Source organism: Pseudopipra pipra, chromosome 8, assembly GCF_036250125.1.
Source record: "Pseudopipra pipra isolate bDixPip1 chromosome 8, bDixPip1.hap1, whole genome shotgun sequence".
NCBI classification, from domain to species: domain Eukaryota; kingdom Metazoa; phylum Chordata; class Aves; order Passeriformes; family Pipridae; genus Pseudopipra; species Pseudopipra pipra.
Window position 1 is genome coordinate 27,897,259 of NC_087556.1, and position 26,090 is coordinate 27,923,348.

General features: G+C 37.3%; 1 protein-coding gene across 5 annotated transcripts in view; it reads right to left on the minus strand.

Moving 5' to 3' along the window:
- Window positions 1-3,167: 3,167 nt before the first annotated feature.
- GPAM (glycerol-3-phosphate acyltransferase, mitochondrial) overlaps window positions 3,168-26,090 on the minus strand; it is a 32,910-nt gene continuing 9,987 nt past the window's right edge. For 3 of the 5 annotated variants that reach the window (XM_064663300.1, XM_064663299.1, XM_064663298.1), the window contains 17 exons: window positions 25,889-26,002; window positions 24,525-24,674; window positions 23,559-23,655; window positions 22,452-22,588; window positions 21,075-21,171; window positions 20,157-20,369; window positions 19,652-19,765; window positions 17,680-17,765; window positions 16,528-16,643; window positions 15,634-15,704; window positions 14,273-14,537; window positions 13,648-13,790; window positions 12,252-12,329; window positions 8,812-8,952; window positions 7,820-8,009; window positions 7,652-7,710; window positions 3,168-6,503 (listed from right to left, as the gene is read on the minus strand). In XM_064663300.1, coding sequence (XP_064519370.1) covers window positions 6,387-6,503; window positions 7,652-7,710; window positions 7,820-8,009; window positions 8,812-8,952; window positions 12,252-12,329; window positions 13,648-13,790; window positions 14,273-14,537; window positions 15,634-15,704; window positions 16,528-16,643; window positions 17,680-17,765; window positions 19,652-19,765; window positions 20,157-20,369; window positions 21,075-21,171; window positions 22,452-22,588; window positions 23,559-23,655; window positions 24,525-24,674; window positions 25,889-26,002 — 2,188 coding nt within the window. In that variant the 3' untranslated portion in view covers window positions 3,168-6,386. The remainder of the gene's footprint in view (window positions 6,504-7,651; window positions 7,711-7,819; window positions 8,010-8,811; window positions 8,953-12,251; window positions 12,330-13,647; window positions 13,791-14,272; window positions 14,538-15,633; window positions 15,705-16,527; window positions 16,644-17,679; window positions 17,766-19,651; window positions 19,766-20,156; window positions 20,370-21,074; window positions 21,172-22,451; window positions 22,589-23,558; window positions 23,656-24,524; window positions 24,675-25,888; window positions 26,003-26,090) is intronic. The other 2 variants (XM_064663302.1, XM_064663301.1) reach the window with 1 other exon arrangement.

Sequence of the window (26,090 nt, forward strand, 5' to 3'; positions counted from 1 at the left end):
GGACAGAATCTGAAGTTTTGAAGGGAAAAATGGAGGAGTTTTAAAACTAAGCACCACAATTAAATCACACTATAATTAAGTATTACAAAAATGTAAACACATGTCTAAACTTCCTCATCTCTTCACCTTTCTCATCTCCTAGAGAATTCATTTTATTACATGTAATGATAAATTTTGGGGGAGGTTAAAAAATATTTTTCAAAGACTGTGCCCTGTGTTAGGGCTTTGTCAAAACGTAATTTCTTCTCATATAACATATAATTCCACAGCATAAAAGTTCATCTCATTAAGTCAAGTTGATTATTTTCAAAAATAACAAATAACACTTATTCAGGAAAACAAATATTACTGGACTAATCAAGCTGGTCTCCAAAAGGAAGAGAAGGTTAATTACAATGACAGGAGAATGAAATGTCACAAACATTTCAAATCCAAATGTTTTTTTGAAAGACTTTATAGAAAACTTTTGATAAAAAGTTTGTTCTACAGTTTCAGCCCCAAAACTAAACAAAGCCACTACTTCAATGCAAAGTTTTTCTTCCAATTTCTTTCCCAAACACCTTGCCAAAATAAGAAAGCACAGGGAGAAACAAACCTGCTTTTTAACACATCAATTTTTAAGGATTTTCTGATAGAAAAAAAAAGGATAAAAAATACTCATTAATTTTAATTAACATGTCTGGATTTTCAAGTACCTTATTTTTATATTCTGGGGGCTCTGTTTGAATGAGAAAGCTGAGTCACCCAAGAAATAATTGCTGTTAAGAAAGATAATGATAAGGACCTGGGAACAGGAACAATCACCAGGATGATGAGTGCCTGAACTTGTAGCACACTGGAAGAAGAAACTGGGGAAACTGGAAGCTATAAATGGCCAGCCAGACAGTGAGACAAAGGGAGCAAATTGTAGTCAAAGGTGCTGAATTATGGTAATTAAGTTTAATGAAGGAGAAAAATCAACACAGAAAAAGGCTTTTACAGCTTTCCGACAGGTAGTAGTTTAATTGGTTCTCTCCATTCTGCAGAAAAAAGAGGAAGTCTGATTCAAAAAGAGTTGAGCACTGTGGCCAAAATTAGGCTTCAGCTACATTTAAAAAACACATACATTATGGCCATAAGGTGAGCCTGTGAGACTTTTCACAGATACACAAAACACTTAACTGGGAAACAACCAATCCATCACCTCTTCCTTAGCCTCATCTGAAGAAGGACAACAAATCAAAGGTGTGACATTGGTTTCATAGAGATGCTCCAGCTAACGGTTAACAAGCCATTTTGGGTACCAATTACATAGCAACCAGTACACACACAGTACAGAGCTCTCTAAAAGAAGCTGCTTAAGCATTTTTGGGGAGGATCATGAAAAGTGTTCCAAAGAAAATCCATTATGCTAAAATAGCGGCCTGTCAATTCTGTGGCATTTATAAATGTTGTTTTCTTTGGGTAGATACAATCACTGGAGCCAGAACTCCAGAGATAACACAACAGTCAAGGCACTAGTAAACCCAAAACTCATGGAAAGCCAAGTGGTATTTCCTATTTCCAAAGCAGTGCCAGAGTTAAACTAAACTGTTAACAGATTACAGGGTTAATTTCTAATTTATTATTGCAATCTGGAGCAGTCTGGAAGGTGAAATGCCAGGGACAGGATTCCTCACTCCTTTTCCAGTCACCAGGGATTTTACTGCTGACAGAGGTAGGAGGCACCAACACATCTCTCCGTGAAAATGCTCACGCAACACTCAAGACAGAGCAGAGCCAGAGTGATGTGATCTGGTTTCTTCCCTAGTCCCTTCCTGCTCCCTGCTGGCACTCTTTCTGCTTTTTGCCCAGCAGAGACACTAAGCAAACATTTTTACAAAACAACCTTAGTAACTAATACAATAATTAACTAAATAACCTTTGTTTCATTAATCGTCAATGCTTTGTGACAGATGAAGTCTGAAAGTCTCTTTGGAATTTATGGTCTCTCAGGTCTGAACTCTGGCGTAACACACAGCAGTGAACATTTCACACATATTTCTTCAGAAAGAGATAGGAAGCCTCTTATTCTAAGGACAGCATCAACTATGAAACTTTTTGAACAATTACATTAAGAGGTTGACCAACTCAAAGAATAATAAATAAGGACAACAACTCTTGCACAGCAATTGCAAAGCACTAAGAACATCTATAAATGAAGACTGAAAAGAAAATGTTTCAAGCAGCAATTCAGATCAATGTGGATCTTACCTTGAAAATACAGGGCTGCTGAAAACATGGTGTACCAAAGAGAACAAAGCAGAGAGCTCAAAGCAATGATCCTTCTAAGTAAGCCTGACAAGCTTTTATTATAGAAAAACTGAATTAAGCAAAAACTAGAGATAAGTGCTTTATCTGACATTTGGGATTTCAAAAGACTGAGAAATAGGAAGACATTTACAGAAAGAATAAAATGTAAGGTCATCACCAACAAGAATTGGGTTTTATTCAAGCTATTGGCAATAATTGAATTTTAAGTTTCCTGCTTCAGCCTAGAGTTGTCAATTAGGCAAGCCTTGCTTGCATGTGAACATTGCTAGAGGCCTCTTAAAGAATCAGCTGATTATAACTTTTTTTTTTCCTGAAGAGTGAAGCAGCATCCCTCCTTCTCAATTTAGGTAATGATCATCTATGCAGGTTTTATTATATTAAAGCCTCACTCCAATTAATTCACATTTCCAGATGCTGTCACAATTGCTGACAGGTGCTTATTGAACTCCAGGTCAGCTTGAAATCACCACAAGAAGGCACAGTCTGAAGCATCAGAGCCATCCCAGCCTCCTGCATGACACAGACACTCCCCCAGGAGGCGAGAGGAACTCCAGAAGAACTCCATGTACAAGAGCCTTGCAGGGATGGGGAAACAGAGAAGCAAAATGGCACTTCCATTTCACAACAAAAGAGACAGCGGCTCAGGAGTCAAGATGTCACCTCAATCTGCTCTTTAAATGGCTCTGCTCCAGCACATACACTGTTAAGAGATACATCTACAATGAAAGCTTTTCATGGTTTAATTTCAGAAACTCCCTGCAGTGGGATAAAGTTAGTGAATGAATTATCTCAGCAAGTTATTTAAAAAAAACTCAATTAAACAGACAGAAAAAAAACCAAACAAACAAAAGAACACTACAAGAGCTTGTCAAATGTCATATTACCAAACAGTTTAATTTATTAAAATGACTCCAGTACACCTCTGTGCTTCTAAAACAGACACAGCATTACACATAACAGGTAAAACGTGGTAACATTCTCAAGTCAGCAGTTCCTGGCTCAGTAGCACAGAAACACAAAAGCAACAGTATCTTATATCACCTCCCAGCTCAACCTTCTTCTGCATTGGTGACTGGGATGCTTCTCTGTGGAGCAGGCAGTTGAATGCAAGTGTGTGCATATGCTTCCTAATCAGAGATGGGTGAGTAAAGCCCTATGCTGTCAACGGGAAGGCAGCTGTGCCTCTGACCTCAGTGTCAGTAGAAAGTAAATACACAACCAAGACTATGATCAGTGGGGCCCTGGATTGCTGTGGCGGCACAGCAAGTGGAATTCTACATTTCCATCACTCTAAAAATGTGAGATCTACAGGATATATATGGAAAGATTAATTTTCTCATATCATGAAAGATCCTGGCCCAAAAAGACTTGCACACCTGAGTATTATGCTCATACGAATGACGAGATCTGTGTAAGTCTTTATAAGAGTCTTAAAATACATTTGTGGTAATTCAGGGCCAGTCCTTTCTTCTTTACTGGTTAACTTACTGAAATCAAGCAACGGAAACATGAGAAGTTAATAAAATTATAAGACACTGAAGGTGTAAATACAGTGCAAGTGTTGGGTTTAGTTTTTGACTGTTACAGCCTTATAATTTTATATTCTGTGCTTTAATTTGAGGGAAAAGCATAGATGTTGTGTGTCATAACATACACACTTGCATATATACATGTATACATACACATTTGCAGCAGAATGCAAAGGCTTCCAGTGGCATATGATTCGTAGTACCCATCTCTCACATGCAGGTTTTTTTCATATAAAATAACCCAATTTTAGAGGTGCCCCCTCCCTCTGCATATATAAGCATTCATTATTGCGTATTCACATGCATCATTGCCCTACCCGCTCACTGATTTATATTAACCAGATTTATTTTTTTAATTTTTTTTTTAATATAAGCCATAAAGTATCTTAGTTGCAACACCTAGCCAGAACACTCCAGTGACCACAGTACTCCTGGGTTTTATGGTAACTAATACCTCCGTTGGCAAAACATATTAATAAAATGCCCCAAGTTTTGTTTGCTTCATATTGCTTCATTTTTAAAAAACTTTTATGTACAATCTTCGCTGTTAGTACACTCCAGATTTACTGAAATGCAGTAAACTATGAGAGTTTGTTATACAGAAGCACCTAGTCTTTTTTTGACATAAAATAGAAGCCATCAGCAACAAACGTTGTATGGAGAATTCATCAGGTGAAGGAACGGTGTACATCAGTAAATATGAGATGAAACTGCTTCCTAAACAGTTAGTAGACTTCACAAAAACTATGTGTGATGTAGTCACTGTCCTGCTGAGACAGCAGAAGGACATAAGAACACAAGCGACTCCAGGGTCAGTGTTTATCCATATTAATGTAGCTTTGGTTCAGAAATTCTTTAAGTGTTGTAGAGCACCTGGTTTAGTGACAAAACACGTGCGTCTCACAGTGCTAACAGTATAATGCTAACAAACTATAAACTGCAGGTTTCAAATATTAATAGCATTTAATAAAAAAATTTACAGAAATATTCTTGTTGACAAATGTGCAGTACAAATGCAAGGTCCTCGGCCACAAAGTCTAATTTCTGTGCATCAGTTTTGTGCTGGCATAACAGTGCAAGTGCTGGGATTCAAGTATGCTTTTCCATATTTATGTTAAGCAACAGAGATTACATGATGAAGTTTGGGGGATTTTCTGCTCATAAGGCCAGGACATGAGAATCAAGCAAAGCAATGCAGCAACTGAAATGTTTGATTTCCCTCATCTGGAAGTACCACCTCATCTAGAAGGCAATCTAAAGGAGGGAAAACACATTTCACAAGCAAACCAGCTTCACATACCACCAAGGTACTGCTTCAGCTGGATCAGTTGTACTAAAATACAGGACTACAAGTTGCAATCTAATCTCCACTCACATGAAGAGAAGACGAAATCTACAGTGCAAGTCCTCCATGCAATAGGATCAAATTGCAAGACTAGAGTCCTGTTTCATAGGACCGAATTTATTCATCATTCAGTTTTGTTTATGAATTATACTTTTTTTGTCAGTTAGATCACAGTCAAAAGTACATTGTTTATATTTCTGGGTTTCTAGAGGTACTACTTCATGCCAATTCAGATCTGTTCAGCAACAGAATACAATATGAACATTTGTTTCCAAAGAATTGCAGAAGTTATTGCTGAAATTTTCAGAGCCAAAATTAAAAACTATTTCACCAAATCAAGTCTTTACTCCACTTAAAAAAATCTGACATCCTATTAATTAAAAAAACCAACCAAACAAAAAACTCCCCAAACTTAACAGTTATTTTCAATTAAATAATAATCTAACATATTCACATTCAGGCAACTGTCTCCTGACTTTCATCTGGCTGAGTGACAGATGCCACAAAAAAAACAAGAACACTACTCTCACATTCTTCCTGACAGCAGTGATTAGTGCAATTTACCACTGCACTACACAGCTCTAACAGTGCAAGGTGTGCCTGCTGACGTTTCTCACAATCTTCTGCTACATGATCGTTATTCTCAGATGTCTGTAACTGTAATTCTCATTAGAATTTTGGCATTTATGTTAACATTTATGAAAAACTATGGCTTTATCCACAAAATATATAGCCTGCCTAAGCAAAAATTTTAAACCATTTATTTAAAACAATAAAACGGAATTGGAATGAAAGTTACTTGTTTATGCCATAAGCTGTGTTGCCACTAAACTCAAGATCTCAGGGCTAGCTACAGATCACTAAGGTGTGTACTTGTGCATCTGTTACAGTCTTTAAAAGTATATTTAAAATGTAACACTGATAAAACTTCACTCTTCATTTTACATCTAATTCTAATAATTTATCTTATTTTTTGCAATTTGTTTAATTACTTGTATCCAAAGTGTCATCTGAGTATCGCTGTATTACAACAGGACTGGGACTGTAAGAAACCCATAAATGCATATGTAAGAAGGCACTTGTCTTCCAGTAGTTCAAGTCAGAGAAGGCCTTACCCGGACAGTGGCACCTTACACTTTGAAGAATTAGCAAATGTCCCCAGGCTTTGCCACAGTCTCAAAACCTGTCTTCGTGTCCCTGGACAAGGTGCTGTACGTGGTCTATAATACCATGAAGCTCATGACGAATTCCAGTAGTTTTTGCCTGTTGCGCTGAGGTAGGAAAGTCGTGCTTAGTTCCAAAATGGTGTCTTTGCTTTGCTTCGTCTGTTTGAAAACCTAAAGCACAGCATGAACATATGTGAGTATCACCACGTTAAAGGAATCTCCTTCCTTTTGTGATTAAAATTTTACAGCCTATACTAAGTTTTCCCTCATCTACAAGACTTCTTTTTTTTCCTTCCTTGAAGGCTTAGGTGGCAATGCCTTTAGGTGTTCAAGTGGTATGGAAGAAGAGAAACTCAGAAATAAGTACATTGTATGATAAACAGCCAACTCTTAACAGCGAGAGGTAAAACACCCAATTAAAAGACATCTGAATTGAAAGTGTGAGCACTTTGAAAACAAGAATTCAGCTGCTATGCTCTACGTGGATGCTCAGCAGATGCTACCTAGTTTCACTTCTTTTAGTTTATCTTGCTGCTGGAAAATGATGGATTTGATACACACTTTCTTCACAGCTCTTACATTTATAGGAAGATACCTTTACTATAGGCCACCTATTTTTAGATTATTTAACACATCAGAACTTAAACACAGAGGTTTGAAATCCCATATCTAGCAAAATTTTGCCTAAATGATACTTTCAAAATTATAATGCTAAATCACATTTGAAATTCAGGAAGCCATGTCATTCTGATGAAGGAAAAATGCTTCTCTTACAAAATCCAAAGAGGTGATTTAAAATTCAAAATGCTACTGGTAATGTGCAAAATTTAATGTTTATTTTAAAGAACGCCTGTATCCTCGTGGTCTACACTGGAGGTCTACAAGGATGGTTCTGCTGTAGATCAATCACTGCTAAGCCAAAATTCAGTAACTAATGCTTTTTTTAAGATTTAAGTAGTCTTCGAAATTAAATTTAGATGTTACTAAGCACAGAACATGCTCTCAGCCTTTCAATATTGTTCAATAGGGACATGGAGTAGAGCAGAGGGACTTCATTTTCTGTGAATAAAAATGTCTGGTCAGCCAGCCATCAAGACAGGTCTTCCCAGGGGCAAGGAATGCCCTGTTGTGCAACTTGTGCTCTTTCTTTTACAGCCCTGAGCCCGAAGTAACCAAAATGCTCAAAACTCACAATACATTTCCACACATACATTCACAAACTTTAAACTGCCACTGAAGAGATGTCTTTAAATGTCAAAATTGTGCTCATTATTAAAATGAAACTTAATAGTCACAAGAGTTGAGCACCAAACACTTACCCCAATGTCCTTGAACACTTTCACTGCATTTTTCACATGACTGTAGGTAGCACTCTCAGCTGCAAGAAAGAAAACCAAGGGATAAACAAACTGCAATTTAATTTGGGCTACCTTGTAGTAGGAAGAATAGAATGACTCAATTCCAGTTCCAAACCCAGTTTAACATACCATACACAGCAACATTCCTCTCCGTCCTGCTTATTAAGTGCTTGTGTAGCTTTTGAATATATTCAGATTCTAAAACAGGACCACTAAAACTGTGCACAAAGATGACAGCAGAGCTATATGCCTCCAGTAAAGGTCCCAGTAACCTCTGCAGGAAAGTGATGTACTGCTGGTGCTCTTGAGACTGGCTCACCTAAGAAAAGGCAACAAAAGGTTCAGTGACAGAGACCAGCAGAAACAACATAAGATCTCCAAGACAGAACATGGCAAAATGGCAGCCAAAATAATTATTTGTACAAAAAGGAGTATGGGGGCACAGAACATTATGGAAGCATAGCAAAAAGGCAGTTTACCATGAGGCACAGAACAGGCGATGCACATCACAGATTGATGCTGTTTTTTCTCCTCTGAGGTATAACTATTTTTCTAAGTTAAAATTAAAGACATCATACTGTTCTACAGCCAACAGAAGGGTTGCAATGCAATCACAGATATGGACAGATGTTTTCAATTGTCAACAAGATATCCTAAAGAGTGTTTGTCAGCTCTGTGAGAAAACTGGTAACATACCTAAATTCAGTATGAGCAATCTATGAAGAGAAATATAGGCTGAATATAAATACCAGCTCAATGTGCCCCTTTTAGAGTGCATGCAGTCAGTAAAGACTAAGATACTTGAATATTTATCAATTTTCATGACTCTAATAATTGCTATTTCATGACTAATAATTGCATCTCCCTAAAAGATTATTTGATGTTTCTTCAGCTGTTTTCCTTGTGTAAAGGACAGAAAGGTATTTTGCTGACTGTACAAAAATACTACAGGCTAACACTGCAAACCAACAACAAAATAATAATAATAAAAACAAACAAAACAACAACAGCAAAAAATCCAACCAACCAAAAAAAAATTATAATTACCAATCCTAAATGAGCACAGTAGTTTGTATCTCTCACAACAGAGTTCAATATTATTAGCCTTATAGAAATAATACCTTCAGGTAGCAATCTCTCTGCTCTTCTCCAAAATCACTGTCTTCATCTTCCTCGTCACTTCTCCAAGATAATGGTTCAGGGAGTTTTTTATTCCATTGATGTTCTGTAAGACTGGGGCTAACATCCTCCTGATCATCCTGCTTAAATTTGAAAGACAAGGTGGTAAATAGGTAAAAGGTCCAAATCCGAGCAAGCAATAGGGGTTTTTTATAACCTCATCTGACTAAACCAGTCTGTTTATTAACTAATATTTAATGGAAGCAGGTGAGACTCAATTATAGACAGCATTGAGAAGGGAGAAGAGACATTTGGTGAAAAAAAGGTTTTTCTTTAGTTTCCCTGTCGCTTTAAAGTTAAAATCTTTGCAAGTGTTGCTGAATCTTCCTACCAGAGGCCATGCAGTAGCAGCTGCCAAGCAAGTGTTTTCAGCTGTGTTAGGACAGACAGTTGAGAAGCCCTCCGGTTGTGGTGTTGCTAACCTCTGTACTACAGTTGCCTCAGAGTAGTAAACTCTGTGTTATTGTATTACAATAGCTAAAAACTCAATGCAGAATGCTACAAGTTGCTGTTTGAAAGTAGTAACTTATTGCCTGTAATGATGATGCTCTTGCATTTGTCCCCAAGTGAGATATGGGCTGGAACAGAATGAGTCAGTTTAAATCAAGAAGGCCACAAATTATTTAAAGCTTGATTATGTTGAGGCAGGTGTGTCAGAAGTTCAGGGCTACAATAAATGAGGTTCCACAGAAATACTCCACCCGACCAATGAATGTTTGATGCAACATTCAATTTTAACAATGCATCTTCAGAAATGAGTTTTAGAGATACAAGAGAGACCTTAGCATCAGTCATTCACCATTATTTGTTTTGCTCAAAGCAGCAGAATAGGAAGGATTTTCAAAGTTCAGCATTGCTGAGTCAAAAAGGAAATACCCCCGCATCTTTATTCCATTTAGAAATGGAAATCAGAAAACATTAAAACTAAATGGATAACAGACGTTGTTCATGCGATTACTGTGATAATATTCATGGGAAAGAAAAAGGCCTCTGCAGCAAATGAAGAATGACATCCTTCCAGTCTTGCACTCTGATAAAATATTTTATTTTGAATGAAGCAAAGGTCATAAAATAACCTTAAAAATAAATCCCAAAGAGATCACTATGTGTTAGGAATATTTTTTAGTTTTTGAACTAAACATTAAAATCACAGGAGAAGAATTTTTTAAAAAAACATGGGTCAGTCAGGCTCAATTTAACAGGAAATTGATTGATGTGTTAATGTCAGCAGTAAACTGAAATCATTACAAGGGACAGAAGCTATCCACCTTTCCTAAAGAACAGGTTGTAAAACCCCCACAAGCATTGCCAACTTCTCTGAGGTTGGGAAACAACCATTGCTTACACTGTTTGCATTGATTATGCAAATTTTTAACATTTTAAAAGCAGGTACAGAGGTCTCCCAAGTTTAAAAAATTTAATGAGGGAATATATCTCATTTTTCAGCATTCAGATGTTGCACTGGTGGTTTATGTCAGACATTACAGACAGATATTTCTATACTGCCTAACAGGTACTATGTCACAGCTATAAACAGCGAAGTACCAGACACAACAACCATAACTTATAGAAGAACCCTGAGGACCAATTTCATGCTTGACTACACAGAACTGCACATCTACTGCTGTCCACACCTATTTTCCTCATCTGTCCCCAGGCATGGAACACACAGGTTTCTTCCTAAATTCTGATTAGCATTAATTTTTTGATTTATCTAATGATGATTGCAATCTAATGCATGACAACACATGAGTAGTTCAGATAAAAAGGAAGCAGTAGCAACTCCAGAGGAGAATGTTTAATATTCAGGTATAACAAGTAAATAGTACCTATGGTAACAAACATTAAAACCAGAAGCATATATCAAAAGGCATGCACTATGATTAGAGTGAAGCAATGGCCATTAACAAACACACCAGAAGCAGCTCTAACCTCCTTTGAGACTGGAGGGCTGCAAGAAGAAAGCAGCCAAACATGTAACTCCTTTTCCTCATGATCTTTACATTTACCTTACAAGGCCACATGCTGGGTCCTGCACTTTGGCCACAACAACCCCCTGCAGCGCTACAGGCTGAGCACAGAGTGGCTGGAGAGCAGCCAGGCAGAAAGGGACCTGGGAGTTTGGATTGACAGGAAGCTGAACATGAGCCAGCAGTGTGCCCAGGTGGCCAAAAAGGCCAATGGCATCCTGGCCTGGATCAGGAACAGTGTGGCCAACAGGTCCAGGGAAGTGATTTTCCCCCTGTACTCAGTGCTGGTGAGGCCACAGCTGGAGTGCTGTGTCCAGCTCTGGGCCCCTCAGTTCAGGAAGGATATTGAGGTCCTGGAGCAGGAGCACCTCAATATGGAGCACCTCAAATGGAGCAGAGCAACGAGGCTGGTGAAGCAACTCGAGCACAAGTCCTATGAGGAGAGGCTGAGGGAGCTGGGGTTGTTCAGCCTGGAGGAGGCTCAGGGGAGACCTCATCACTCTCTACAACTCCCTGACAGGAGGGTGTAGCCAGGTGGGGGTTGGTCTCTTCTCCCAGGCAGCTATCAGTAAGACAAGAGGGCATGGTCTTAAGCTCTGCCAGGGGAGGTTTAGGTTGGATATTAGGAAGAAATTCTTTACAGAGAAGGTAATCAGGCATTGGAATGGGTTGCCCAGGGAAGTGGTGGATTCTCTGTCCCTGGAGATTTTTAAGATGAGACTGGATGTGGCACTGAGTGCCATGGCCTGGTAACCATGGCAGTGTTGGATCAAGGGTTGGACTTGATGATCTCAGAGGTCCCTTCCAACCTGGCTGATTCTATGATTTTCTTGCTTCTACCTGGAAGGTGCCAAGGTTTGTTTACAGTGCACAAAAAAAGCCTGGGAAGCAAAGATATGCTGATTTAGCTGCCCCTGCTCCTCAAGTTTTCTTTATGCTGTACACCTCTGACAGATGGCACCACACAGTGACTCCTCTACAGCCCTGAAACTGCAACCTGTGCCAGCTGAGGAGATTGTACAGTAATTCCAAGATTTATGCAAAGGAATCAAAGAATGACAAAAGATCTGGACTCCTGATTCCTGTAGAGCAGAAAGTAAACATCCATGCAGCTATGCTGCAACTGAAAGAGCTCCAATAATAAATTAAATCCCAATTTTACAAGACAGTACAAAAACGTGTGTCTTCCTTAGTAGGCTTATTGGTACAATGAAATTACACAGTCACTGGGCATCACAGGATGACTATATCCAAATGTCTGACACTTACAGAGAGAGGAACGAAGTAGTCTCAGTCCTGGACTTGTTGTTACAAGCTTTCAGTAACAACATATATTTAGAACAAGTCTCACAACTAAGAAGCATAAACTACCTATATAGTGTACTACTAGTATAGTATCTCTATCACTTTACCTCGGCCACCAGAAGAATGCCATATTGTATCAGTCTTTCCACAGATTCATGGCAAACTTGATAGATCACCTGGCAGGGCTGCACAACATAAAAGAAACGCAATGTAAAAATCACATCCATTATACCCATTATAGCAACACCATTTCTTGTTCAGTATGCATGTTTTAGATACAGCAGTATTTTTCCTTTTATGCAAGTTATAAAACTTTTATCAGCATAATCCCAATGCACCCCTCTTATGTTTATCCTGGCAGACATTAGAAAAATTACAGTGAAATGGGATCTGTCCAAGTTTTTTTAAGAAATGCATTACCACTGGTAGAAAGCCACATTAAATATTCTCCCCTTTTAATCGCCTCTAACCAAATTTTAGTTTGTTAACAATTCTGAAATACAACCATCATAAAACAAATCATTGAGACTCACTACGGTGATTTATTTGAAATTTAAAGGAAAGTACACTTCAAAGAAATTCCCTTATGTGTTTTGAAACTCTGAATAAAAAAATGCCAACCTCTTTTACATTGTTCGTAATCATGTAGGAAATATTTTCTTAGTTAAAAAGAAAATAATTATTAACTCTGAAAGCAAAAGGACAACATTACCAAAGAACCTCACCATCTGACATTACATTACTGCCCAGATAAAAATATTAAATTTGGCTTATGCTTCAGTAAAAATGGCATTAGTCAAATATGAGTACAAATTTAAGAACTAATTCAAGAATCCCTAGAATTTTAAGTAGTTTCTACACATAAGAAAAAAAACACCTAGCACTTAAAGTTCAAAGTACACAGTGTCTGAAAAATGAGATAACATCAGTTCTCTTCAGTGTTTTGTAACATAACAAAAAACGAAGTCAGGCCATGTTTAAAATTGCCACTCAGTACTAGGTGCGGCACACTGTGACTATTGCTCTCCTATGCAAATAAGGAATATCTTCAGAATATGGAGCCTTAGTTCCCAGCATAACTTCAATCATCTATGTAAACTCATAGGAGCTGAGTACTCTCAAAGCCTTGTGTTTGTTTAGGTAAAAAAAAACACCAAATAAATAGTTTGGGCAGAATGCAAATATAGCTGTGATGGTCTAATGACGTCAGTGACACAAAATTTGTTAAGTGGCATTAAGAAGCCCACCTTGAATTCTGGGAAGCTGAGAGAGCAGCTTTTCCTTCTCAGAAAAGGCAAGCTGCAGGCTCAGCCCAGCATCACCCACTGCAGCACTTGCATGAGCAGCAGGTGGCACTCAATGTGTAACCCTCAATACCATTACTGTGAGACTGAACTTACAGTGAACAGATCAGAGCTGTGACACTAGCGAAAAGCATCAATTAATTTTAAGTAACAAGCACAACAAAAATTTGACACCTGGACAATTAATGCAGTTACTTACCAAAGATACATTAAATTCATTAGAAAGCAAGTAACACAGGCTGGCAGCTTTTCGGACCAAGTGTTCTTGACTAATCAAACTGGGAGAAGCACCACTGGTGCCATTTCTGCACCTCCTACTCTGAACTGCATGAAGGCTGCATGCTAGAGCAGAAACATAAGCAAAGTTTAATTTTCCAAAGAGTTTTATAGCAAAGGAAATGTCAAACTTTTGTTTTGCCTATTTCTAGGTCTAAAAGCAGTCAAACATTACACATCCAATTCAAGAATAAAGACAGAATTCACCACTATTTTGTGTTCAATAATGTCAGATCAAAACAGAATCTCAATAAAATGCTGCTCATCAAAGGTTTTGCCATGTTGGCAAACAGGTTTTGCCATGTTGGCTCAGAATTCTGATAGTGCCTTGCCTATGGCAGTGACCAATACACAGATACTTCCAAGAAAGATAAAGGATGAAGGGAAAAAAGAGTGGAAACGTTCCACAAACAAAATGCAAGTTTACTCTAAGATTGTTTGTTAGTGCAAATATATAGCAAAAAAATATATTAAAGTAAATAAAAAACTGATGAAGTTTTTAGTGCAGATATTTTGACTTCACGGGTTTGGTAAACCTCAAAACATACCAATAACAGCCTCTTTAATGAATACATGAACTACTCCATTGCTGTAGAAGTTGAGTTCAAAGACAGCAGGTATCGTTACGCTGGGAGTGACGAAGAACTCGTTGTTTCTGCTAGTGTTTGTGATATTTACACAGTTCCCCAACAAGTGGATGGCATGCATAACAACATCATCTGAGTTCCCTGAAAATCCCAAGTCAAAGTCACGGGCTAAGACCTCCTCCTTCATGGAGAAGAAATCTTCTACCAACCTGGAAAGATCAGTTCCCTAGAAATAAAAACAGAATCACACAGTGAAACAATTGTTCTGCAGAGGAGTTTATCTGTAAACTACATAAACAGGTATATAGCAAACACATAAACAATACACTAATTATTAATAACTCAAAGCACAACAGTTATATCAAAAAAACTGATTTTCACTGAGGTTTGCTGAAGTAGTCCCACGTGTTTTGAACTACATGCCATTATATTTTTTAAAGCCATGCAACTATTTGGGAACACAAGATTTTTGTTTGCTTCCTGGTTTATTTCACAGCCTGCAGAGGCCTGAGTTGTTCTTCAAGAACATGTCAGAGATATTGTATTCCTATTATCTATGCTATAAAATGAATGCTCAATTATCTGGGAGTATTGTAATGAACAAAACTGTTCAACTGGCTTGGAACATGAAGAAAAGTCTTTCTTCAAGCACTTCCTTTTCTTGTTTTCTGTCACAACAGCTTCAGATCACATTGTAAAATGTTTCTTTGATTCTTCTATTTCAGGAAATTGGAAATACTGCACTGATGGGAATGGTGATACTTCTTCCACAAGGAAGATTACATATCTGATCAATATTTTTCAATTTGTTCTCAATTTATGTGCTATACAAACTTCAGTCTAGGAGGACAAGGAATTTTAGAAAAAATGTAAAACACACCTGTAGGAGAAAAAAAATTCTTCCAAGCCCCATGCACAAGGCTTGCATTAAACATTCATATCATTCTTCCATTGAGATATAATATTTTAGTACTGGGAAACAGCAAAATTAATTTGAAAATGAATGGAATATTTATAGCATATTCAACAGTGAATATGTTTTGAGATCTAAAAAAGTCTTAATGCAATAAGTCAAACCCATGCATTCTTTAAAAAAAAGCATAATGTTTTGAATTACAAAGAACTATTTCCACATGAGCATTTATTATCATCCCATCAATAATGGCTAAAATAAATGCACTCAGACTACCCGAAATCTATTTTAATTTAAATGCATCTTTCTTCTCTTCAGTATCAAGTAATATCAAAATGCATTCTTTTTTTTTTTTAAGTTAACAAGGCCAAAGTAATGTTTGACTATTTAAGCAACACAGAAGCCTTACCTGCCTGTGTCTGTACAGCAACAAACAGGCAACAATGTGGGTAGACATCACAGCACAGGACTTGTTAGCAGCTAGAGGTAAACAAGATAAACTCGTTAAGCACCTGAAACACTCAGAACATCATTACAAGTGAAAGAGTGCCTATTATTTAAAAAACAATAACAGTGATGTTGGCACCAAACTGTACCCACTGAATGAAACACAAAGTATGTTGTGTCTATATAGTAACAATATTTAAATAATCAAAGTAACTTGAACTAAGAAGGTCGAATAAAGCTTAAACATTTACTAAGCTAAGTACTGTTTTGTATGCATTTCTTGTACCACAAATCACAGGTCTATTGACTAAAGCATACACCATATAACCTATAAAACCTAGCAACACTGGTCCATGCAGCTAGGTGAGTTCATGAGAGTATGATCTTAAAATAATGCCATTCAGACACTCCAATAACTTCTTACATGAAGAGGTAAAAAATCAGTATACCAGTATGACTATCAAACACTTCAGAGTACAGCAAGTTTAGTATACTAGTCCAAGCAATACAAAAGTTAGCAAAACAGACAGAACAAAAAGCTTAATCAGAAATCTAAATTAGGAAAAAGAGTTCATTAAAGTTTGAAGAAGAGAGAGGGAGGCAAGGGGTAGAGAATTGTCAAGAGAGCATTTGAAGTCATGAAACAATCACCTGAATGGAGTGAATTAGGAAGTATGACATTACCAAACAACAAATTCATTCAGTCAGCAAAACAAACCAGGTAGTTGATAGCAACCCGGTCTAGCGGAAAGTGTCCGTGCCCATGGCAACGGGCATTGGAACTGGATGACCTTTAAGGTCCTTTCCTACCCAAACCATTCTATGATTCTGTGGTAGTGATACTCTTAACACTTACTGAACAAAATATGCTCAGCCAAGTTGGATATCAGCTCTCTTCTGAAGGGTTCACAGGTGATATCCCTGGAGTTGGGCAGCAAGGCCTCTGCGCTTTCATCCACAGTATCATTAGGTCTAAATACAGAATAAAAATTAACATGATGACATTTAGGTTTAGATTAAAATGTAAAATAACCTAGACTGATATTTTTTCATATATACTAACCAAAATAGAGGACAAAACACCACTGTAGTCTGGTAAGGGCAGAAAAATGTTCCCTGTAAGTAGCTCTACTGACTTTTACAGATTCTTTCTTCACACTAAACAACAATCTAAGATAAGACTACCAAAAGAAAAATTGCAACCTTGTTCTATGGCTATTCATGACTTTGCTGTAACACCAATTACACCCCACAGCTCTTTTCCCTTCAATGAATATGGACAACTGTAGAATAAACAAATCTGCTAAAAGGTGGATAGAACCCAGTCTCTCCACAAGCTAGAAATGGTCTTTTGTATCGACCTACAACTTTCTAAAGGTAAATGACTGACTTTGTCTCTACCAGGAGGACACAGGTTTGTACAGTTACAGCAGAGACCTCAACTAAACTGTGTATCTATGTAACAAATGCAGATCTAGCCCTTGACCACAGTTTTGCAGTTCTGAGTGACAGTCACCTCCTGGAGAGCAAGGGGTACTCACTCACAGATCCTATTTGTTTTGTAATTATTCCAAAAATCTTGTGCAAGCTTAGTGAGGTTTAAAACAAATCCTTCACTTTTCATTAAGCATGTCATTTTTTCCCCAAGTTATTCTATAAAATTTATAATTAAACCAAGAGAGGTCACTAAAATAAAAACCAAACAAACAAAAAACGAAACCCAAACGCAAAACAAAACAAAAACCCACAAACAAACAAACAAAAACAAAACCCAAAAACCTTTTAAAAGCCTCCTCGAATTTATTTAAACAGAGCTCATCAGAAAGAATGCAATTCTTATAAAAAACTGCTGTTATAATTGTCTAAGCTTTTCAATTTTCTATAAACAATTAGATTACCCTTGAGGAGTTCAAGTACAGCTTGGAATGTAATGCAGAACATTAAAAAGACAAACAAACAAATCCTAACCTGTCCTCCCTCTCAACAACACAAAAAAAAAAATCTCTACCTTGATGGAAGTATAGCTGGTAACAAAGCTTGTTCCAAAGAAAGAGGAGCAGGCACAAGTTTTTGGCTTTGGTTGTTTACATATTCCTGTTAAAATAAGAATTGTTATTTTTTGTACTTTTCCCACTTTACTCTTGCATTCAACTGATGATATTACTATAGGAAAAAAGGCAATTATTCAAACTGCAACTGTGATTAAAAATAGCTCACACTAAAAAAGCAGTAATAAGGTCAGAGATATTAAAAGTTTTCAACAGCTTATTCATTTTTTACTTTATTTTATGCAAAAGCAAACTTCCCACATCAAGGAATCTGTACTTCATGCAAAACAATGCAATGAATACAATACATAACCCCTGTCAGCACCCTGCTGGGAACAACTCCTTTGAGACTAGCTTCTCCACGATTAAATTAACGAGAACCACCTCATTAACATGAGTGAGAGCAAAGCCTAATACCCATTCAGAACCAACACGAAGTAATTATTGCTTGCTGCTGCTTTCGTCAAATGCCAGGATGGGGAACGTCTCCGTAGGTAAACACTGGTGTACAAACTCCAGTTGCAAGACCCCTCACAGTGACATAAGCACCCAGGAAGCAGGCAGGGCACTGCATGCTTGGAATTTTTGAATCCCAAATTTCTCAAAAGCCTCTCCTTATAGGTTAAGCATTTACACTACTCAGTTTGCAGGACTCTGTGTTCCTTCAGTTTCTGTAAAGAATGGGAAACTAAAGAGTCACTTAACCTGCTGCTCAGAAAAACAGTTCCCTCCCAGGAAAGCTGCTTAAAAGACTTTCACAGCCAGCTCACTCTCTCCTGCTTCCAAGCCTGTGCTCACAGAACTGCAGAGGCCCAAAATTAACCCCCAAAGCTCATCTGCTTTAGAAAAACCTGCAGTGACATAACCACAGTTATACTTCTGCAAATCTTAGTTAAGGCATACTTAAATGATTTATGCCATTTATCACCCTTCTGAGGTATAATAAGGAATACACATACAAATGAGACCTGACAGAGGTTGCTGATTAGCATTTCTCTAGATTAAGAGGGCAGATAACCTTCTTTTCCTTACACTGATCCAAGAAGAATTGTTAACTCCCTACCAAGAATAGCCCAAACCTCCTCCTTGAAGTGCATTAGTATCTTTCCCTACTATGCTAATTATAATGCAGTGCAGATGGTCACAATAATTTCATGCTCTGGTAACTGAACCCTCCAAAGCTCTCCAACCTACTGCTTTTCTGAGAGAAGTAGGGCAGAAAAAAGAACACCTAATTAATTTGAATAATGTTCTAGTAGGTTGCTGTTGCAGTAGTTAATCTTATTAAAGTCACACTAAAAATAAGGCATACTGTGGCAGAATACAGATTAGTGAAATGCAGATAAGTATAGTACCAGCAGATTTTGCAGAGATCAGGGAAGATTTAAAGAGTGAAGGCAGATACTACCACACCACTACGTTCCCTGAGAAGCTACGAAACACCTGTATACACAATATACTAATCATAATACTTTTATAGCTACTAATTTACTTAGCAATTTCAAAAATCTAGTGAGATAAATGCCCTTCCTCAATAATACCATATGCCATTAAATTACTTAAACTGGAAAACAGCATTCAGGCTCCTTCAACTCCTAATGTTTCTACTACATAAAGGATTACTGCATGGTACAAGGATCATTTTAAAGATTGTTTGCTAAACAAACAAAGAACCCCAGTAAGAACACTTAAACCATTTCGAAACTAACATAACCCTTTTCATCAGCTTTGAGTCTATTTTAGCTTAACACAAATGTGCCCAAAGACTCACACATTCATCAAAACAGGGGTACTTTGTCCTACCAGAATGGACTTCAGCAGATAATGCTACTGATGATAACCCACACAGAAAAAATCAAAATAAATGTGCCCCATTATTGAAATATCAAAAATGTCAAAACTTCAAATGGATTTTCAAGAAGTCAAACTTACTTTTAAGGAAAATGGTTGTGCAAAATCTACTCTGACACACCCATAATTCTTCCGCAGCATTCTGAAGACTCCTCTAGCTATACTCCAAAGACTTTCATTCTTCTTAGGCTTGCCCTAGAAAACAGAGGTGGTTGTTTTGGGTTTTCTTCCACTTCACAATTAAAAGGTTATGTTTAAAATTAAAATGCATGCAACAGCAGACAAAACAAGGCCAAAGCTTTTGACACACCTTATAACTTAAAAGTAAATCTGGAGAACTACTTTTCTCCACAGAGATCCACTTGAACATATTATTTGTTATGTCATGAATTTGCATGTGGAAGTATGTCACCTGTCCCTCAGCACTTCCTGTCAGAGAGGTTTTGTGATTAATGGCTCTTTGCTCTTCAACACTAATCCCAAGTACCTGTGACAGGACTACTAGCACGTCATTTAACTCTAACACATTTTCCTGCACATAAGCAGAAAATCCCCTAGGCAAAACAAGTTGTTCAATTGCTCTTACCAGCTGTTCACTGTTATAGTGACCTTCAATTATGCGATCATAGGAGATTCCCACGGGTATAATTAGGACATCAGGAGTAGCATTTGAGAAGAGAGCATCCACCACCACAGATAAAAGACCTGCTCTAGCTCCAGATGCCTTTCCACTTCGAGACCGTGTGCCTTCCAAGAATATTTCTAAAAACTGTTGCTGTCTCAACAGTTCTTCTATGTGCTGAATACAAAAAGATTGGAAAAGAGAAAAAATAAATATCTAATTATATTGGCAAATTCACATTTGAAATATATTGTCAGCAACCATTTCCTTTTAAAAGTATCAGAAGATCATGGGTTGGCACGAACACTTGTGAAAAAAAAGCAATAATTAATGCTTGACACAAACCCAGACGAATCTGCAACTGAATTTGCATGAATATACAAGCAGTATAATGACTTTTGTTCAAAGAGCATCTTTAGCAACAGTTGATCTAGTCAATTCACATTCATCTCTTCTTCTGGTTCCCCAGCATATCCCATCTTCCAAGATGCAAATACAACTATTACACTGAATGGCACAAAGGATTACATCAACCCATCATAAACAGAGAATTCCATTATGTTAACAGAATCAGTGTAGATATGCCTCAGAACAAAAGACATCAGAGAAACAAGGCCTAACATTAATTCAGGGAGCATTGATTCCACATTCTTTAGCAGCGATTATGCAAGGTGGAAATCTGCTCATCCTCAAAGGGGCTGAGCATTCAATTTTCTTTAATTCTATAAATTCAAGAGTTCATACAAAAATGAATCCCCTTTTTGCAGCAAGAAACCAAAGACAAATTCAAAGCGGTAAAATAGATCTCCAGACAGATGGAACTCACTTTCCCACTTGAATCCAACTGAAATGCTACCTACAGAAACAACAAGAAATGCGTACCACATAGAGCAAAGCTCTGTAGAGGAAGTCCTTACGACCAGGACTCGGATCCAACTTCCGACGAATGAAAAACCCTCCTAGCTTGCGGATCAACGTGCTGCAGAATAAAGAAGGATTATACTCATTGAACTTAGTTGCAGGAAGATACTACACATCCAGCACAAAATTCCTAGCACACAACAAGAACTGAAATAATTGACATTCCCAAAGACTAAACTGTACTATACTACTTGCACATGACAGGACCATACAATTATTTCTCCATTTAACTTATGAAACAGGCTTCTCTATCCTGTCCTGCTCCATTTCACTCCCTTGACAGGCCACTTTCTTGGACTTGTACACTGAGATGCTGGTGATCCACCTAACAGTTAAGCTGAGCTGTCCTGAGTCTGTGCTGTGCTGCACAAACAATATCTTCATGCCCATGTTGCACATACGCCTCAGCTGCAGGATCAGCTCAGCCAGCTCATTTTAACAGAGCAATTGGCAGGCAGCTCCCACTTCACACCAGCAATTACAACAACTGCACGGTCTTGCCTTTATCTTACAGTGCAGCAAGAAGCTCTCACAAGAACATCCTTTCTGCTTGGCAGAAGAAATGATGAATAGAGTTGTTTTCTTGCAAGCAAATCCTACACCACCTCAAAGGACCAAATTGGGGTAACCCTTTCTGCAGACAGGGTCCACAGGCTGGCTGTGGATCAGAGGCCTGTTGAATTCTGCAGAACACAGGGTTCCCAGTGCCTAAAGGGATGCTGGATTATCTATGCTAATCTCTCTTTCCTTATACTGCTGGCCCTAATAAATAGCATTTTAATTGATAATTTATTGAGCCTGAATGCCTTTCTCATGATGATTATTACAGACCAGCACCTACTGGTGCAAATACCCTTGAAGCCAAGGTATCCTCCTTCTTTCCTCATCACTTCCTGCAATATCCAGTGTCTTTTTAGAAATCGGTTATGGCCAAATTCTGTCTCAATGGCAAAATATTGCATGAAAGACCTTCAGTTCTTCAGCCACCAGAAAAATAATTTAAACACAGACTAAAGTGGAGTACTTTCCCACAAAGTATTATTCACCCAGTAGTGTTGGTGCCCACTAGCCAGCTCACCAAATTTCATGAAGTGTTGTCCATTCACCACACTTTTTCACAGTCATCTTTTCCTAGTCACCTATCCACTTTGAGACTCCCAGGATGAAGGAATACCCTTCCTTACCCTAGTTGGGTTATGATAGAGCTTCTCTCTCTGAGCGTGTTATACATGATGGCCCAGCAATACTCAGATATTTTTGTACTTGGACATAAGACATATTGCACAACAGGTCAGATCCCGCCACCTCAGTCTTTTTCAAATAAGAAGAGGTTATTACCTGAAGATGGGGATGTTGAGATTGTTCCCTGCAGCAATGTAGGGTGCTTTGATGTTGTGGCAGAAAAGAATGAATGTGAGAAGCAGGTAGTCAATGTGGGATTTGTGAACAGGCAAAAAGATAAGAGGCAAATTCATCTGTGGTGGGGAGAGAAGGAAAAAAGAGAGAAGGCAGTTGGTAAGAAATGTGGAATATTACTCCTTTTTTTAAAATCCTTCACTGAGATTGCTAGCATCATCTTCTCTGAACTGATGGTATTTTTCCAGTTACCATCATTGAGTTTTTTTACTTCTGGTTTTCCTTCAGCTGTGACAATGAGATTTTTTTAGTCAACCGTACTTAATTTTCATGGACTGCAGTTTTCAGTTGCATGCATTACATTAGCACTAATTAATACACCCAGTTTCTTCAGACAATAATCAAACAGTTAAAGGGATGCGGACAAATCTTCAGTATCATCAAAAGTACTGGTATTTCCATTAGATATTAGCAAGGATCTATGAATAGTGGGGTTCCCTAATACTATAATCAAAAAACAACAGAAAATAATAGGAAACTTGTTAGTTTGTTTGTTTCATTTATCTAATCAATATTTTTAAGGTAAATCCTGCAAAAAGAATCAATTCGAGTGTAAAGAAAATGGTAGAATTTAGGAATTTGTTTGACCAATTTCAATGAGTATCAAAGAACTGGGAATGTACTGCTAGTAAGAAATAGGAAGAGTTTATTTCTTAAAGATTTTTATTCCAAATCAAGGTAAAAGTGAAAAATCCTAAATATATCTACTAGTTTATTATTGGCTGCCTCAGCTTAAAAAAAGAAGAAAAATGTTGGATGCATGTTATCTGAGATAATCATGCAGTCTGATATTTAAAATTTGATACTGAAGCAAAGGTAAAATCAGAATTCCCATCATATTTTAGGTTACACAACTCAGAGCATTATATTTAATTAAGAACCCTATTTCACAGATACAAGACAGTTCTATCTACAATCTCACTTCATACAGACTTAGCAAAACTCTCATAACAATAGAAAGTGCTGTAAATATTCACACACACTACATCAGAAATCTACCTTATTAGATTTTTTCCAACCCTTCCTTACCTCTGTTGCTGCTTTGACCATTTCTATTTGACCTCTGTGGATCTGGATATTCCAGAAAAAGCTGTTAAACAACTTCAGTAACACCCAGCCAGTCAACCTAAAGGAAGAGCAAACAAAACCCAAAAAGCTTCATTCAGTTCTGCCTCTCTTTTATATTGCTTCTCTATGACTAAAGGCAAAGCCATAAAATCTGATTACTTTATATTCAAACAAAAATACTGTAAAATCCAATTGCCAAACAAGTTTTCATCTATGGTTAGTAACCACATTTCAGTCTCCTGTAGTTATGACACTGATCAACCTCAGTGAAGCCTGTTCAAAGGGTAGGACCACCATCTGTGGGGAAAGTTAACTGAGGTCCTATGATCAACTGTAATAACTAAGTTATTACAGCTAATTAGGTGATATGTTAGGTGACTGCATGTTATCTAGGAGAACTTACAACAGTTACAAAAAATCTAGAACTTGCAACAAAAAGTTGATGAACTAGGAACATGACAAATTCATGCTTAGTTGTAAAGGCACAGTAGAAGATTTTATCTAAAATAAAGACTCTCTCTGAGGTATTTATAACTACAGATTAGAATACTGAATAGGCTACTGGAAAAATGATCTTTCACAGTCCATGGTGCTGCAGATAACTGCTCTTGCCCATATGAGACTGAAATTATGCCAATATTGGTCTAAGCATTAGTACCAAACTTAGTTTTGAGAGGAAAAAAAGGTTTGTATTTAATCTTGTAAGATTTACTCCTTGTAAAGGAATAGGTTTCTGCTGCATCTGAAAATGAAGAATAACTACTATTTTGTTAGCTAATAATAAAAAAGGGATTTTTATGAATAATGTATTATTTTTAGAATAATTATTCACTTTTTATGCATTATGTGTTACAAGCTCTGTTGTTATTATAAAGAGCTTTTCCATTCTTCCACCCACTTAAAAAACCAATGAGACATTTTTCTCACCTGATTAAAGCAGGTGACACATTTGCTGCCATTTCTTGGAGTATTTTCCTAGCTTTCTTCTTCACTTTGTTGATAGCTTTAGGATCCGTTGGAGTAAAACTACCTGGAGCATTTGGTTCAGAAGCTTCATCTACTATGGCCTTCTGGACTCTAACATTGAAAAATAAAATGTATGACACAGAAGAGTCCAAGACACACACAACAACTGCTGAGAATGTGCTCTGCATTACTACAGGAGTAAACATAAAAAAACCATTTACGCTGAAGTATTGTATACTCCACATGCATTCAATCTAATTCAGTAGTTTTCTAAGCTCTGATTTAACATGCAGTTGATGGCTGAGTACACTCAAAGTTGACCATATAAAATAGTATATATGCAAATCACAGGCACTAATATTAAGAGACTGCCAATTTTCAGAAATGGTCAATAAGGTTAAAAATTCATGAAGAACAGATGAAATCTCATTTTTTTTAATATTTTCTTTTTCCTGTCATAGCACTCTCACTTACCTCATTAGATAGATTACTGCAGTTGCTATTTTGAACTTCTACAGTATTGTTCCCCTTGAATTCTCAGTTTTACAAAGTGTAACAAAATCTGTAAGGCCTATTTTTCCCATTTGAAACAAATCTAAGTGAGATTAAGTGGTTTAACACACTATAACTATGGTACAATGCAGTCTGCTTTACTTTTCAAAAGCAACACTATCATCTTCAGACAGACTCAAACATTAAAAATTCAGGAGAATTAGGAATGTTAATGTAGGCAGTGCATGCCTTCTGACAAAAAAGTAGGCTCAAGGAGGGGGCATGTGGTTGAATTTCTTTATGTACAGGGGAAACTGATCCCTTAATAGCTAATCAAGGGCTCAGCATGCCATTTAAAATGTGATCTATGAAACTGAAAACAGGCTCCTCAAAGTAAAGGGTGGGAATTTCACTCTACAGCCTTTTTCTATTTTTGCCTCGTGCTCCAGGTGTACACTCAGGGTACTTCAAAATGCTGCTTTCCTATTACTTCTGAAACACTGACAATTTCTGATAACTGCAGTATGACTTTGGTGGTAATGATTTACATGAATTAGATAAACAAAAGTTTAAAGAGCTCCCGTGTAGCAATTTATTTTTCTGTGTATTGGCTGGTGCTCCCCCACTAGGCATCACTCATATGGAGACTTGTACTTCTTTAATCCCCTCTTTTACTATTCAAACAGAAATTGCCAGCTACAGCCCTGAAAGGCTGTGCTAAAGACACTGTATTTTCTGGTATTTTTAACAGTCTGATTTCTAAAACTTGCAGTTTCCAAATTCTTATATCATATATACTAATTTAAAAAACAGTTTATTTTGCATTATCTTACCTGTTGTTATTCAGCACATTTTCTGTCAGATTCTTGGCAAACATACCCTTATGAACATCCCTTTCTTGCACAAAAAGGACGTAACAAAACCGTCTTGCAAGCCACCCCCTGTACCTACAAAAATAAAATGGGTATTTCAGTGTGATTATCAAAATATTTGACTGCCAAAAAAAATAGTATGAAAAATACCTAAAATACAATT